At 35.4% G+C, this 16,682-nt stretch overlaps 1 protein-coding gene across 4 annotated transcripts in view; it reads left to right on the top strand.

Moving 5' to 3' along the window:
• The window catches only part of PDE10A (phosphodiesterase 10A), a 346,650-nt gene that overhangs the window by 305,049 nt on the left and 24,919 nt on the right, over positions 1-16,682 (top strand). For all 4 annotated transcript variants that reach the window (XM_027729500.2, XM_027729501.2, XM_039384645.1 and 1 more), the window contains exons 8-15: positions 2,123-2,173; positions 3,969-4,027; positions 6,474-6,525; positions 7,335-7,477; positions 9,660-9,752; positions 10,339-10,525; positions 11,945-12,087; positions 14,093-14,176. In XM_027729500.2, the coding sequence (XP_027585301.1) occupies positions 2,123-2,173; positions 3,969-4,027; positions 6,474-6,525; positions 7,335-7,477; positions 9,660-9,752; positions 10,339-10,525; positions 11,945-12,087; positions 14,093-14,176 (812 nt within the window). The remainder of the gene's footprint in view (positions 1-2,122; positions 2,174-3,968; positions 4,028-6,473; positions 6,526-7,334; positions 7,478-9,659; positions 9,753-10,338; positions 10,526-11,944; positions 12,088-14,092; positions 14,177-16,682) is intronic.

Below are 16,682 nucleotides of genomic sequence, written 5' to 3'. Positions count from 1 at the left end.
CCCATTCTTACATCCACACACTCTCGGGCACCAAGATGTGTGTGTCTAGGTGGTATTTCCACAAGTCATGCACAGAGACATGAGTATCCAGGTAGTCCCTACAGAATTCTTTGCAACAGGAGGACAAGGGATGCTGTCTTCTGAGCCCTTATGTCTCCTGGTTTCTCTCTAGGTTGACAACCAAGGTTTTTGGCCAGCCTTTTCTTTAGCCTATAGGAGCTGATAGCTTTTATCTCTCTAGCCTGTCCCATCTCTGCGAGTTGTCAAGATTTACTCACACTTTGTCCCCTGACTTAGATTTCCTTAAAAACTCTGTGTAGAAGTGCTGGTACCTAGATGACCTGTCAATCTAGGTGCCACTTGTAAAGCTTTCTTCTGCATTTTGTTTCCCTTGTGATGGTTCCCCATCCAGATATTCCCATTTATAACCATCTTCCCCTTTCCATGACTGTTCTACGTGCTTTATTGTATTCTTGTAAAGCCTGTGTAGCTACGTTGTCCATACATGTCCATTTGTCAGTCCAAAGTTATGACTTGTTAGCAAAATACAGATGAATTTGAAAATGGAGCAGATGATGTAAAGGCTATCGCTTTATTAAACACATTAGAACTGCATCTTAGCTCTCATGTCTGGGTGAGGATCCTTGTTATGTCCCATCTAAACATTAAGATGTCTCTCATGTAAAGGTGCTATGTACCATTCGTTTCTCTCTGTACCCTCCCCCAGGGAAGAGGCTCTGAACACAGAGGTTAGGACAAAATAGAGTGAATTCTAACCAGGTGTGTTGTCTCTGTAGTGGTCGAGATGCAGTGTGAAGGAGTTTAGCTGTACTGAACGGGAACTATTTGTGTGAAAAAGACAGAAATATGCAGGCAAGAGATACTAAAACTAGTCCTCCCAAAGAAGGAAAACAACAGCCATATTTGTTAATTGTATATTTTGTTTATCAGTAAGCTAAGTAGCCTAGCATTCATTTGATGCTTAGATATGTATTAGTTGGGCAGTCAGTGTCACTTCAGGTTGGTGTCGCACCTTGTGTTTTTTCACCAGTAGGTAGAGGTTGTGCTAGAGGCTGGATTAGTATGGTGGCACCAATGTCCTTACTCAGAGAATAAAGAAGGGACATTCATGCAAAACCAGGCTTCATTAATTCTGCTGCTTACACACAATGTATTTATTTTTTAAAGTTTTCCTGTTACATTAATCAGTTTACAATTCAGATAGGTCTCAGACATGCATTGTTCTGTGAAAATATAAATATTTTATGTTATACGAAATACCTTCTGTATTCATATACTGAAGTTCATGAATGTTCTACTTGGAACTGGCTGCTAAATAAGGGTATTTTATTACTAAATTAAAAATATTTTAAGGTCACTTTCTGAGTGTTCTAAAGCATTCTTTTCATTTTCAGGTTTCAGAAAGCCTTTGGATACTATTAGCAGTTTTTATAAAATGTGTACAAAGTGTTCTGTTTAAAAATATAAAATTATAAAAAAGTACCTTAGGAGGGTATGCAGAAGCTGACCTTCTGTGTTTCTGTTCTCTGTGTTCCTATAAAGCTCCCGTGTTTCAAGGACGAGAGATTATACATGATAACACATCATAGTTAACTGCAGTTTACATGATATTTGTTTGAAATGTTGCCTGGAAACTGTCATACTTAAAACACTAGTCTTGAGCTGAGGGATCAGGTCTGGTTCTTCTGCCACCAAAACTGCAATGAGAGAAACAGTGCCTGTTTAGAGCTGGAAGTAGCTATTGCTGAAGAGATACAGACCCAGAAAGCTGTTAAGGGATATTTAATTTCTGTGGAAGATGCTTTTCAACAGTGTAATTTTTAAAGCGTTTGGCTTATGGGATGTTTGTTTCGATGTTGTGTTTTTGAGTTGATGGGTTCCCAATCCTGCTTCTGAAGAGCATTGGTAAGCTCTAAAATTGACACACTTGCAAGCATACTGATATGTTCACAAAATACCTGTCTTCCCACAAATTGTTAATGCCTGCCTGTCTAAAACAGCTCAGTCAATTTACATCACAGCTAGACAGAGAAAACCAGCATGTACCTGATGTGCAGTTTTCAAGGTTACTTCAGAGCTAATTACTTCTATTTTGTTGCAGGTTGCAACAGCAAATCTTGCATGGGCTTCAGTAGCAATACATCAAGTCCAAGTAAGTGTGAGTGGTTTTTCATTTTTTCATTGTGTGTCCCGTCTGCCAGAATTTGATTATTAGCAACATGGATTGTGATCCAATTTTAGTGGAGATCACTGCTAAAACATCGATTCAAGCAGCTTTCCTGAATCTGGGAAAAGTATGCTAACATTTTTGATGTTCATTGAGCTAGTTTTCCTCACTTGCAATTATGCATAAAATATTAAACAGTATTTGTACTAAAGTAGAGAAATTTTAACAAAGTAGGTAAATACTAGTTAAAGCAGATTTATAACAACTTTGCAGGGTTTTTTTTCTTGTAAGAATACAACTGCTAGACTAACTGTTTGCTTTCCTTCTCCTTTGGTATTCAGTTTAAAATTATTAGGTGTTGCTAGAAAAGCCTATTTTAAGCCACCCTCGCTAGCTGCTTCATAGTCCTGTAACTACTGCCACTAAGGATGCTTCATGCTGTCCCTAGCTGGGTGCCTAATGGAGCTTCACACAGCGTCAAAGCTGCTCTAGCAAACCCCAGCAGCTTTGCTAATAGGTTTTGTTACTCCAGATAGCAGAAGATGGTAACACTGAAACTAAACATATTCTGTCAACTCAGGGAAGATGCTAAAATAGATTCTTCTTCCATCAACTCACAGGAGGAAGTTTGTGACGTTCTTTTTTTCAAGGTGTCTTTCATACAGTTGTCGGAAGACTTGTGGAAAGCTTTCTGCTTTTCTTTTCTAGATTTTAATGTTTGCTGCCTTGGTACTGAAAGTCACTGATTTTGGGACGGTCATTCACATTTAGGCAGCATTAGTTGGCATAAACTATTGTATGCCAGAATTACTGAATTGCAATTACATGCAGTTGTAGCTTTAGATTGTAAGAATGACTCTTCCCTTAACTGAGAAGTCCTTCACACCTAACAAAACACCACATGGAAAGTTTAGTTTAAGCTTGTCCATTGATCATTTTCATTTCTCTGCCACCTTCTAAGCAGAAGGCTTGCCCTTCCCAAGGTTTTTGCATGAGAAGAATGCAAGAGTTTTGATCTGGCATTTTATATCTGTATTACACAGATGAAAGATATTACTAGTTCTGAGTGATATTTTTTTATGTGTAAAAGGAACAAGTACAAGTAGAGGCTTGTTTTCTTTTTCTGGCCTCAGTGCTTGCTCTAGTAATATACAGATGTACAATTGTACTTCAGGTACACAGTATGCAATTAGATGAAGTAAAAATGCAGTTGAAAGCTTTGCTTCATCTAACATTTTTGTTCTAAAAAGTAGTATGCATACTATTTTTGTGTTCTTATTCATATTCATGCTGATTTCTCCCAAAGTTGAGCATGTATCATCTGCTGCTTAGCTTAGTTAAACTTGCCTGATGTCAGTCTATAGTTGTGTCTACATGCTACTTTGCAGCCTGGAAAAAAGTGGTAAAAGTGTAGTGAGAAAGGAAGGAAACAAAATATTTGACAATCTCAGAAGAGCTGAGAGTCTGGATAAGGAGATGATGTTGATTCCATAACCACTTTCAGTGACAGCCTTTGAGGCAGCATGAACAAGTGTAACAACCAACAGCTTTCAAAAATTCTTAAGAAAGAATTTACTTTCATTTGAGAGTTTTAACTCAGGAGGTAGATAGCTAAGATGGAAACCCAGCACACAGATTCAACTTTTAATTTTATACAATACAGTAACATATACATATATATGTACTAGTAGGGGTATTTTTTTCATACAAATTAAGTGGATTAAGTTTCCCACTGACATCAGTGTTCTGGTAAAAGTAATTCTATGATCTCTGCTTCCAGGTGTGCCGGGGCCTTGCCAAGCAGACTGAACTGAATGACTTCTTGCTTGATGTATCGAAGTAAGTGTGATTTGCATCTCATGAGTTTATTTGGATGACATTTTCTACCTTGGCTCTTCCAATCTACCTGTGTTTGAAAAACTTAAACACAGGGAAAAGAACAAATGATATGGGTTGCAGAGGTGTATAGCTTTCAAACTTCTTTTTTTGGTGATGGTGCAGAAGAAAATGTGGCATTCAATTATACCTTACAGAGCTTGTTTATTCTTGTGGTCTTTTGCTTGTTTTTTTTTTCCCTTTTTTTCACCTCTTCTGTCAGAGTTAAACATGTCTTTTAAGAAGTGACAAATAGACTTGGCATCTCTTTTCATGCCAATTTTAGAAGGCTTGAAAGGACTTTAATGAAAAGTTAGTTAGCATGCTTCAGCTTTCCCTCTCCCCCTCCCCTGTAAAATTTTGTGTGTATACACACATATGCATAAATATAGGGACTTCAGGGTTAAATCCTTGAAGAATCAGGGCTGTCATGTGATTGTTCTTCCCCTGCATTGTCTGAAGGCTCTGTTTTTACTTTTAAGGACTGTAACTACATGTAATATATTTGCTTTTAATTTCTTGTGACAATAAGGGCAAAATTAAATTGAAAACACAGTAAGAGTGTGGAAGCTTGGGCTCGCACTTGCAAGTTTAGTGTCTTAGGTGATCTGCTTTTTCTTCATCCCTTTTTGTTTGTCACTGCTATTAGGATCTTTAAATAGCAAAAATAGCTAACAAATTAAAAGACAAACCAGATTTGTACTTTTAGTAAATCACAGTCTGGGGTGTTTTATGAAACTAGTTGGTAGAAGAATTTCTAAGTGCATGACAAAGTACTGATGATACTGTGGAAAAATGAGATGTCTTGAATTTTTGCTACAAACACTTCTGTGAGTCTTGATGAACAATTCTCAAACTGATGAGATTAGAGGATGTCCAAGATTCCTATGCCATTGCTCAGGAATGTAGGCAGCCAAGCTGACCCAGCTGGAATGAGGAGTGAAACACCACATGGAGGAGTCTGCCCCTTGCAAGGAGGGCAAGCTGGTTGTATCCAGATGTTTTTCCTTGCTTTTTTCCGCAGGAAGACCTATTTTTTTTTTATTTCAGTATAATTCAGAGTGTGTTTCCTAAAGGGCACACTTACTGAGTCTTGCACCATTATGTGCCTTTCCAGAGTGCTAATTTACCAGAAATCTCTGGATTAATCTACCCAGATTTATGGACTGGCAATTTATTCTTGGACTGGCATAATACTAAGATTATGTAAATATTTATTATGCCTTTCTATAAGAAAATATTTCTCATGCAGACGTATTCATCAATTGCTAGAATTTTTAACAAAAAAAAAACCCTGTGTCTTGAAACACAAAATCGGGATATCATTTAATAATAACTTTATGAACTTTATGTAGGTAGAGACATACTAGCAGGAAAATAATTAGTTTCCTCTTAGAAGTTGTCTGTACCTTTTCTTACATGGAAAGAGGGTTTCAGTGAGGAAATTGTTAGTGTGCAATGTCACTGGGACATGTTCTGTAACATTTTAGAAAGGGCAGAGTATGCAGTGCTCCACCTCTTCATGTCCCTGACAGCGTAAGACTAGTGTATTATGTATTTCCTTTCCACTAGACCCAAACAGAACTGAGCTGTATATATATTCAAGGCCATGGGACAATGCCTGTCTCTCTGCTGGGAACATTGTAATCCGAGGGTTATTAAGACTTGGCATGCAGAAGATTTGGACTTCTTTTACTAATAAGTTTGACCTTTATCTTTCAAATGTTCTTGACTGTCCTTGAACAGTTACCACTTTGCTGTGAAACTGAGTTTCCTTCTTATTTTTTAAGTTACAAGATCATCCTCTTTCTTCAACTTCAACATGCTGCACCTGGGTTGATATAGAGGACTCACTAAGAGTTTTTTAAATTGTTGCCTTTTAAATAGTGTTAAGGGTTGGATAATATGAAGTGGATTTAGCTACACTACGTAGTTTTATTTGGTTCTCAGTATATAATATGGGTAAACCGAATGAGATATTTTAGTATTTTGAAAGCAATGGATTTTTTTTTAAATCAATCTACTGCTTTTCTTTTCCTTTTTCCTTTTGCTTTTAAAATTTTCATTGTGTCAGAGGTGCCAAAGCACTGTGATATGTTCTTGATGTTGCTCTGCAGGGACCTAGGCAATGTTTGGTAGTCTTTTCTTTTTTTTACAGAGAAAATTCTATGTATAATGAAGAATATTCTACAATTCTGTCACTGTAGAATAAGTATAAAGAAACAGAGCTAGGACCATTTCTTAATTCCTTTGTGCTGTAGCGAACCAGTCAGTAATTTTCAAGGTGCAGGGCTTTTTCCTCAACTATTTTGACTCCACTATTAAGCCAGGGTGAAACAAGAGCCCATGACACCCATTTGAGAAGTGTTTGATTAAATGTGAATGTTTATTGACTTCTCTTTCTCTACAGAACGTATTTTGATAATATAGTTGCAATAGATTCTCTACTTGAACATATAATGGTAAGTTGTCTTTTTCACTTCTAAGTTTCTTAGTCATAGTTAATAAAGCCCTTCATTGTCTTTTCCTTGAAGACATTATGTCATTGAAATATGTGAGCTGTTTGTAATGGACATATAATACAAACAATATTAACATGTCTATATGAAAAAGGTGGCGAAGGTAGCTTCAGTTCACAGCTTTCATAAGTAATGAAACATGACTGTCTCTGAACTAAATAGTTTCTATTGTGTTTCAGGGAAGATTTGAACATTGTAACAGAAAGACTTCTAGTTTTCTTTTTATTTCAGCTTGTTGTATTGATTCCTTCTTCCTAAATTCAATTTGCTACATGCTGCAAAGCACTGCTGAAGAAGTTACTGTCTGTAGCAAGGACTAGAGGTCAATCATTTGCACTGAAGATAAAGTCAAAAAGCCAAAAGTGTTCTTAGGTCTTGATATAACTTATCTATTTAAAATCAAGTCAAGATGAATTGTATCAAAACATAGAAGGAGGAAAGGTACTATTTTGAAAAGCCTTCCTTGTACTTGAAAAATAATTTAATAGGAAAGACTATTTTCTTTTAGCAAATATTCAAGTCTCTAAAGATATTCCTGCATTTCTCAAAGAGAACACTTTAATTTGAAAAACAATATCAAATAAGGCTTTAATTTTGAATTGTCTCCTCAAAGATTGCTCCTTTGAACAGACTTCCATAGTGGATAATTTCTCAAAACTTTTATCTTGCAGTGACTGAGGTTTTTATCAGATAAATGACTGAAGATAATCTAACTCATGACCATTAACTCTACTTTCATTTTTTGTCTGTAGATATATGCAAAAAACCTGGTGAATGCAGATAGGTGTGCACTCTTCCAGGTTGACCACAAAAATAAGGAGCTGTATTCAGACCTTTTTGATATTGGAGAAGAAAATGATGGAAAACCTGTCTTCAAGAAGACCAAAGAAATAAGGTAAGAATAGCTAGCAGAAGAATGCAGCTTCATTGTAACTACAGACATGCAGGCATTTTATTACCCAGTTTCTGTGCCTATCTGCAGGTACCCTGACAATACTTGTCATACTGTGATATCATTCCCACCAGGACCCGCCTCCAGAAGGTAGTACTTCTGGGAATGACATTGCAGTGCCATCGAAACAACGTCTCTGAAGCTATAACGTCACTCCTGGAAATGCCGTCTTCCGGAGGCGGTCCTTTTGGAAATCATGTTGGGAAAAAAACAGAGGTGTTCTGAGGTAGGTAAAGGTGCAGGTAATGGTGCACCTAATCCGTAGTCTGCCAGTTTGGGACTTTTTTCCCAAGAGAGCTCCCAAGAGGAATTGAAATTTGTGTGATTTAAGCACACCCAAAGCAAGGAAATCACAATTTATACTTCTTATGGATGGACTAGACAAACGTAGAATGACGTATGGACTGGTCATTGGTTTTGAAGATTTCAAGTTCAGTAATTTAGATTTATTTTTCTCATGTGATTTTAGATTATTTTGAAACTTTTAAAAAATTTTGATACTGAAGTATTATTGAAGTGGTGAATTTGAAAATGTATATGGCCCGGTAATGACTACACAGGATTTTCTGCCTAAAATTTATGCGTATTTCTGTTTCATGTCACAGTTATATAATTTTTAGACTTATGTACTTTTTAAAAGAAAGAAGAAAACCAACAAAGTCAACATATAATTTTTCACTTTTCAAAAATTATGAGTCCTTACCAGATACAGATCAATATTTTCAAAGGCACACAGGTTTCAAACCTGTAGCTTCTTAAAAGGAAAAAAGTGTATGACTAAATATTTTACGCTAAAATTTTGCTAAAATATTCAGCATGGATTTTATCAGAACTTTTTTCATTTCCTCCTTATACTTTTAAAGTTCTGGGCCAATATGAGATGTGATTCATGTTGTTGCTTAAACTCCTTTAGACAAACTTACTCCCACTTACTATTGTGTGAGTGAGAATGGAAGGAGTCAAAATTGGTGCAATTTGGGTACTGACAAGCAAGCAGGTGCTGTAAATTAAAGAAGTTGGCCTGCTCTAACATACACTTTCATACTCCTTGATAATTGTTTTTATTGTTTATATCTTTCTGTCTTTTCTGTATGTTATTGAAATGTTGATTCTGAGTGCAAAGGTGTGAGCTATTTCACAGGTGCTGTATACTGAAAGTGGAGTGCAACTTAAATATCTGTAAGAAAGTGACACTGAGTCATCAGGAAGGAGACTTAAGTTGGTGTGATGCGCTTATCATAAGAAGCAACAGAAAATAACTTAAAGTCAGGTGTGCAGGGTGAAATCCTGATGGCTTTATCACTAACTTTGATGGGGATCAGGGTACTATCAGGGTACAGTTACACTTCAAAGTGTTCCACGTACGATTCTTTCTACATATTTTTACATATTTTTCTCCATAAATTCTGTTCTGTTTGTATTTAATACTGCTTTAGGTCAAAGAATTGAAAATTATTGCCTCACCAGACAGACTTGTAGATTTTTCTGATTCAACTCAGGAATATATTTGTTGTGTTTAACTTCCTTGTGGCGATTAAGGGATGCAGTTAGTATCATGGCATTATTTCAGTGTTATGAAACAAGCTAGTTATTCCAAAGTCTACATGGCAAATGCATATCATCTTTAGCTTTGAAATTTCCACTGGTCTTTTTCCAAATTTTATTTTACCAAATACACACACACACGCCACCTGAAGAAACAAGCTCCATGTTACCTGTGTTGTGTCTAGAGAAAAAATGAATATATAAAAGTGATAATAAAATCGATACCTTGTAAAGATAAACAGAAGTCTCAGATTCTGTACAAATGTTATGTTTATTAGGGATAACCCCCAGGGTTATTGAAGATTTTGAATTTTTGTCACTAAAGTGGTCATATAATAAAATGTTTTGTACTGAACTATCTAGTTATATAAAATGTTTTCAGAAAGTATCTATTAGTTTGTGCTTTTTTATTTTATTATGTACTACTATTTGTTGTCTTGTAAAATTTTTCTCCCAAAAGCAACAAAATGGCGCTGGCTGGGAACAAATACCCATTACTGTGCCTGAGACAGACTCCACTGGAAAAATGTTTTTTCAGGTAGCTCATATTGTGACTGATACACATTTTTATTTTCTCCAGATTTTCTATAGAAAAAGGAATAGCTGGTCAAGTGGCAAGAACCGGAGAAGTCCTTAACATCCCTGATGCCTATGCAGATCCACGCTTTAACAGGTAGGATGTTGTTTGTGGGAGGGGAAGATAGCTCATCAGACCTTTTAGTTAAATTGACCGCCCAAATTTCATATTCATGTGCATTCATGGAGCTGTGATTCTCTAATGAGGAGGCAACCTGCTTTAGACATCATAGATATTTTTAAGATACAAATAAAAAGTGTTATTTTTATCAAATATAAATATAATGGAGAAAAATTTATTTAGATTGTTGCCAACTTTCATTATTGGTGTCCCTGTAATGTGATTAATTTCAGGGGAGAAAAAACAGTTCACTAACAAATAGCACTCCTAAAAATATTTGAATGTTCTTTAATTTTATGAAAAAGCTTACTCTATGTTTGAGGAAATATTATTTTTTTACCTTGCAAATGGAGATTAAAGGATTAAAAAGTTCTTTCTAAGTGTAACACAGTAGATGGAAATATTTGAGGGCTTTGGAGGTGAAATTCTTGGATGTACTAGTTACGACTACTTTGAAACGATTCAGTATATTGTTCATCAACATTTCTGAGAATCAAGGAATAGATATTAATTAATAATACTAATTATTTTCTCTTTTTCTTTCTCTTTTATGGCTTTCCAGAGAAGTAGACCTCTACACAGGGTACACAACCAGAAATATCCTGTGCATGCCTATTGTAAGCCGAGGAAGTGTAATAGGTGTTGTGCAGATGGTGAACAAAATAAGTGGAAGTGCCTTCTCTAAAACTGATGAGAACAACTTTAAAATGTTTGCCGTCTTTTGTGCTTTAGCCTTACACTGTGCTAATGTAAGTTTTATTTACAGTTTTTTAAGCTGCTAGTTATAATGGGAATACTTAGGTGTTTTGATGTTGCAGATTATTAAAATTATTCATAATCTGTTTCATTGAATTAACAAGAAAACAGGAATCATTGAATTCCTTGCTGAATAATTCTATTTTAAGAGGATGATAGGGATTCATTTGATCCTTTTTGAAATAAACATACTCTAGAAACACCAATTTTGAGTAGCTAAAGTGAGAGAGCAAGCTCTGAAATGTGAATGGTATCTGTCCTCTCTTTTCCTTTAGAAAGTATGATTCTTATTTACTTTTATAAGTTCAGATTACATGTTTTACAAATTTAACTGTGGGGTGGAGTTGCTATGTATTCTCTCAATTCCATATGCTTAATACTCAGAAATCAATTTATACCTTTATATGCTATAGTATATACTCATAATTATCCATGCTTCTAGAGAAGAGTGGATAGCTTTTTTTGTCCTCAAACCCTTTACCCTCTCAAAAATTACTATTCCTGTAGGATACATAAACATTTAATGATCATTACACTATGAGTATAAAAATACAATAAATTCAATGAAAATGCAATGCAGAAAAACTGTGTATTCATGGGAGGTAAGATACAATGCAATACCAGTTAAGCCTGGTGATGTACATTAAGTGATTTTACCAGCATCATGTCATTGGTACACTGGGGCAGAAAATTTTATTAACGGTTACTTAAAGTTGTTTCATACGGCTCAATGCAAGTAGAAAGGCCTGCATATAAATTACACTTTGGACTTTGCAATCACTCAGTTGTGTGTGAGTTCACTCTTTTCAGATGGTGAATGTTACCGTTCAGGGCACACTGCTCCAGAGGATTGTTTCAGCAATAACTTATGTCCTCACTTGTTTACAAACCATGCCATGCTGCAATAACTGGTCTGAACATCTGTACATAAGTAACTGTACTTATTTTTCCTATTGAATAATAATGTAGGCATGATAAACATCTCACATACTTTTTACTGTGCACGGGTAGTAGTAATTTGTACCAATTAATAGCTGAATTCATGCAGTGGCAGAAAATATGAATTGTGCCCTGTTACCGGTTTTCTTTCTGTTAGCTTTTTGCAAGGGTATTAGCTCTGTTTCTGACTCCTGTACTTGGATTCTCTTTCTTGGGAGAGCTCACATGCAGTGGAAAGTCAGCTGAGCCTTAGATGTTAACCCAAATGAGCAGATGCAGAATGATGCAATAGAAGGTCTAGTTTTCCAGAAGTACTGAATTTCATATAATCTGTCACTTTTCTAATGTGTGAAGTTGTGCAGCCAAAAGCACTAACATTTTTGCAGATGTGTATTTTAATAATCAGTGCTTGAATACAGGAATATTTTTCCTTTATTAAAATTTCACATTCATAAATGACTTCTCTTTTTCAGATGTACCACAGAATTCGTCATTCAGAGTGTATTTACCGCGTAACAATGGAGAAGCTGTCCTACCATAGTGTTTGTACAGCAGAAGAGTGGCAAAACCTCATGCACTGTACACTGCCTCCACATATTTATAAAGAAATTGAGCTGTAAGTATTTTTCTTATATAGCAGCAATTGTATCTTGTATCAGCCTGGTATAAAGACAGGGGTTTTTTTCTATTTGTAGTGGAGCGTTTTGTAGGAAGCACTTTTAATATTGAACTATCACAATATCATGGGTGTTTATCTCTGACTTTCTTAGTTATGCTTAATGACCTGTGAACAAAATTTATCTTTCAAAGATATAAAATAATACCTACTCAGAATGGCAGCATTTTCCACAGGCATGGGTAGGTACAGTAGTTGCTTTAATCATTAGTTGTTATCTAGGATTTTAGAACTGAACTTTCATTCTGATAATCCCAAGTCACGGTCAACTCAGAGCCAGAGAGCAGGCTGAGGCTGAACATGGACCAAATGCCTGATGCCATTCCCTTGGATATGTTTTAGAATAAAACACGTGCATCCTAGCTTGTTCCTAGGATGTTCTGGGTTGTGTGTTTTTGGGGTTTGGGTTGGGAATTGGTGTAAGAGATGTTTGGTTTTTTTGTGAGTTTCGAGTATGTATGTGTGTGTACACCTGCTTGTGCTTCTTGAAGGAGGGGAAAATGATAATTCAGGATTATGAATCCCAAATGCTAGAGTTTAGAGTTGAAGCCCAAATTTAGAGGAGGACTTTCCATCCAGCCTCTTAGGCTTTCTCTGACATAATGCAGTTATTTTTGGCTCTCCAGTATCTGCTGTGTGCTGAAGATGTACCTCTATCTGTATTTTATTAGTCAGTGCCCACTCAATGTAACAATGCAAGTCATCATATTTTTTAGTCAGTCTTTCTGGTCCAGGACAGTAAATTCTACACTAGTGACCAGGTGTCTAAAGTCAGCTACTGAGTCACAAAATCTAAATTGCCTTTGTAAATCTAATCTCCAGACTTGTTCACTTGAGTTCAGCACTGAGCATTGTAGCTGTGACCAAGCAAAGCATGCAAGCCTGTGCTTAACAGGGAATGCTTAAAGTTCATTACATGCTGAAGTGATTTACTTGAATGCCAGAGTATCAGCAGCTTGCAGGATTACACCCTAATAAAAGCTTATTCTTTGCAATACAATTTCCTGTGCTTTGTTAGGTGATATTATATAACCCACCTCCTCATAAAAAAATGAATTTTACTTGTAAAGATGACAGGTTTCATTCTAAATTACATTAGCATCCTCTAGTTCAAGCAATCTGAATTCATTTAAGCATTTTCCAAGCAATTCAGCTACCTTCAGCTGTCTCACACCTGCTGTGCTGTTCATTATGACACATTACAAGCAAGTGGTTAGCTGAGTTCCAGGGAGAGGAAATAGAGGACTTGAAGCACAGAAGGCACAGGGAAAGGGTTAATAAATAGAAGGACAAACAGTTCTGCTGTCCCAAGTCCCTAATATTAGGCCTAAATATTGATATCAGGAGAGGGGAGAAGCCTTCAGCTGATGCAACATAAGAAATATGTTATAAATGTTTAATTTTTTAAGTTTCATTTTGATTTCTATTAGCCAGTAAAATTGATTTTTTCCCTCTATCAAAATTAAAGCAAGTCTCGCACAATTTGTGACATAAATTATTGAAAAAGAAGGCCAGTAAATATATTATTAGAGACACCATATTTACAATTCCTGGGAGAAAAGACTGAAATGCTTTAGGAGGTCCTGTAAAGCCCTCATCATCCCTGAGATTTTTTTGTCTGTTACTTAAATAATGGATCCCTAAATAAAGATATATGTTTCTGTTAACTAAACAAAGCCAAAGGCTAACAGTTGGGCGCTATCATAAGGGTATTTTCCAACCTAAATGATTAAATGATTCTATGATCCTATGAGCGTAGTTCCATTGACCTTAGCAGAAATATATAACTTAATGTTACTGGAAAATACAGCCTGTAAATTCAGTTTTCTGTGTGTATTCAGAAACAAGTGAAAATTGCTGCATATGCATTACCTAGTCATTTTCACCTACTTTTAGTAAAAATGTAAAGGTGTTTGTCTTTACTAAGCTGAAACTTTCTTCTTAGATACCATTTTGATATCAGTCCATATGAGGATGTCTGGCCTGCCATTTTTGTCTACATGGTTCACCAGTCCTGTGGGACAGCCTGGTATGAAGTATATGATTATTGCTTCAACTGTGTTATTTCTGTGGGGGTTTATTTGTTAATAAATTTTGATGTAATTATTTTCTAATTCAAGGTCTATTTTCTTTGACATTTATTTACTATGTCTATTCTGTACAGGGATGTAATAAGCAAGCTGAATTTCCTGTCCTAGCTTCTTGGTCTTCAGTTAATAAAATCTGTGAACAGTCAGGTTAATGAACTCATGATATCATCCAAACAGTTGTCCTTCCAATGTATAGAAGCATTGTTTGGTTCTGAGATGAGATTGTTTTTCAGACAGAAGGTGGTGAAGACATTAAAGGCATTCTTGCAAAAAAAGGAGAGAAGGACTGTGAACACAGATTTTTCAAATATATATAGTTGCTGAAATTAATAGAGTATATGGTAAAAATAAACCAAGGTTAGATCTTATCTTGCTAAATAAATCAGTTATTTGCATAGTTGTGCATTAATTATGGAAGTGAAATACTTTCAAATTAAATGCTTCATTTATTGACCTTTCTCTCAGTGTCCATTATCATTACTAAGATCAATAGTCTCTTGGCTAAGTATGTCCCATTGCTGAAAGAAAGGAACTACTCCGAATTATGGAAAAAAATCTATAGGTGGTCAATTGAAAGGAGAAGTATCTCCCTACAAAAGGGAGCAACATTTGGGAAACATTTGCTGGTGCTTCATTTTATCTTACTAACTGGGTAGGTCTTTATGTCTTCCTCAATGCTGTAAAATGGGTGACTGTTCTAAATAGAATTCTCTACTGCTCAGTGTAATTAGATTGTTTCCATTGCTGACTGAATGGCTGTGGATGCAGGACTGGGGTTCAGATTTTCAGCTAGGTTCTGTTCTCTTCCCTCTCTGAGTCCCAGTCTCTTCCTTTCAAAGTGTGACTTCAATGAGAAAGAATTGATATCTACTTGATGTTTTTCAAATGAGTCTCAGCTTTCACATATAAAGTTAAAGAAACAAAAATGAGGAAAATATTTGAAAAAGAGGCTGTTGGGACTGGAATTGTATTTAATTTCTGAACGAACAAAACTTCTCAACCCTTTGAAACAAATACAAATATTTTAAGACTAAAATTTGCTTTTTAGTATATTGAGGAGTAAGGTTGTGCCTTTAAGTATTTACCTATAAAAGGTATAATTGTCCTGTCCAGAGTAGATTTCAGACAAAAGTCTATAATACCCACTACATTTTCTTTGCTCCTTTGAAGAAATAATATTTTACTGCTTCGATCAAGTATACAAAATACAGCATCAGAGGAAGTAATAGTGTTCTATGTTGAAACATCATTGATAATGGTTTTCCCTTTAGCTATAACTATAATATTATTTAATAACCATTGAATTGATATTGGATGTAAATGGAAGTTACTATTGTGATATTCTGAATTATGATGTACTATTTTAAACAATAGTTCTATGAATTGTTCTAGAGCTTCTGACTTTCTAGAATTAAAAAAAGAAAGCCTAAAGCTTTTTGAAAGACAATATGCCTCTGGTTTTACTAATGTCTGACTAAGGATAAGAATAATAATGACCTTGCTCAGCATACAACTATAGAAATATTTATTTCTATAGAATTGGCTCCACGCAGTATATATGTTTATATTTTTAAATATAGCTCGGAGATATTCAACTTTTTTTTTCTCAGCTCACATGTACTGCAAAACTACAACATTAGTACCACTTTCCTGATATACCCAAAAAATTATCAAAACATGGAACATAAAAGGAAGTCAAATCCCAGTAACAGGGGAAAAAATGAGAGTGAGGGAAAACTGATCTTTTTATGAGATGAAAAATCAATGATCTGGGACTCTGGCACCTGCAGTTCAATTCTGGACTCAAGTTTAATTTTCCTTTTTCACCCCAGGCTGCTCAGATGAGGTACTTTACAAAATGTTACCTGATACCTAATCTGTGCCTGAATTTCCTATCTGTGAACAAAAAGTATTTATCTTTCCTTTCAAAGGAACATTGGCAAATGAAGTCTAGTAAAGGCTATGCAGAACTCTGGCACTACATGTGAACTCTCTCAAAGGTGTTTTTGATGAGCACATAAGCCAAACATAACAAAAACTTTATTACTTTTTATTATTACCTTAGTGAAAACACTCTTATTCCTAAATTAATTTTCCTTGTCTATATTAAAAGCAAAAATATATCAGAAAATCTTGTAAGAAATAATCCCCTAATTGCTATAGTTTTGGGCATTTATATGACTGACCAGCAGTTACTTAGCAAAATGTTTTTTGGTGAGAAGTGAATTAACAATGAAATGTGAATTTCAGTTCTGTTTGACCAAACTGGAAAAAAAAATCTAAAAGTATTAGAAAAAGAATATCTTCCTTTTTTCACAATTTCAACAATGGAGCATTTCTATTTAAACAGGTTGATTTCTTCTGTGTCCTTTGCTTAAAAAAACCTGAATTTTCTGCTTTGATCACTATTGAAAGAAATCACACTTCAAGTTTCTGGGAGCAGGG

The sequence above is a fragment of the Pipra filicauda genome, unplaced genomic scaffold (genome assembly GCF_003945595.2).
Source record: "Pipra filicauda isolate LSUMZ 115617 unplaced genomic scaffold, ASM394559v2 scaffold367_size712859_pilon, whole genome shotgun sequence".
NCBI lineage: Eukaryota > Metazoa > Chordata > Aves > Passeriformes > Pipridae > Pipra > Pipra filicauda.
The sequence above is the reverse complement of the archived record's forward strand: the minus strand, read 5'-3'. Positions and strand labels throughout refer to the sequence as shown.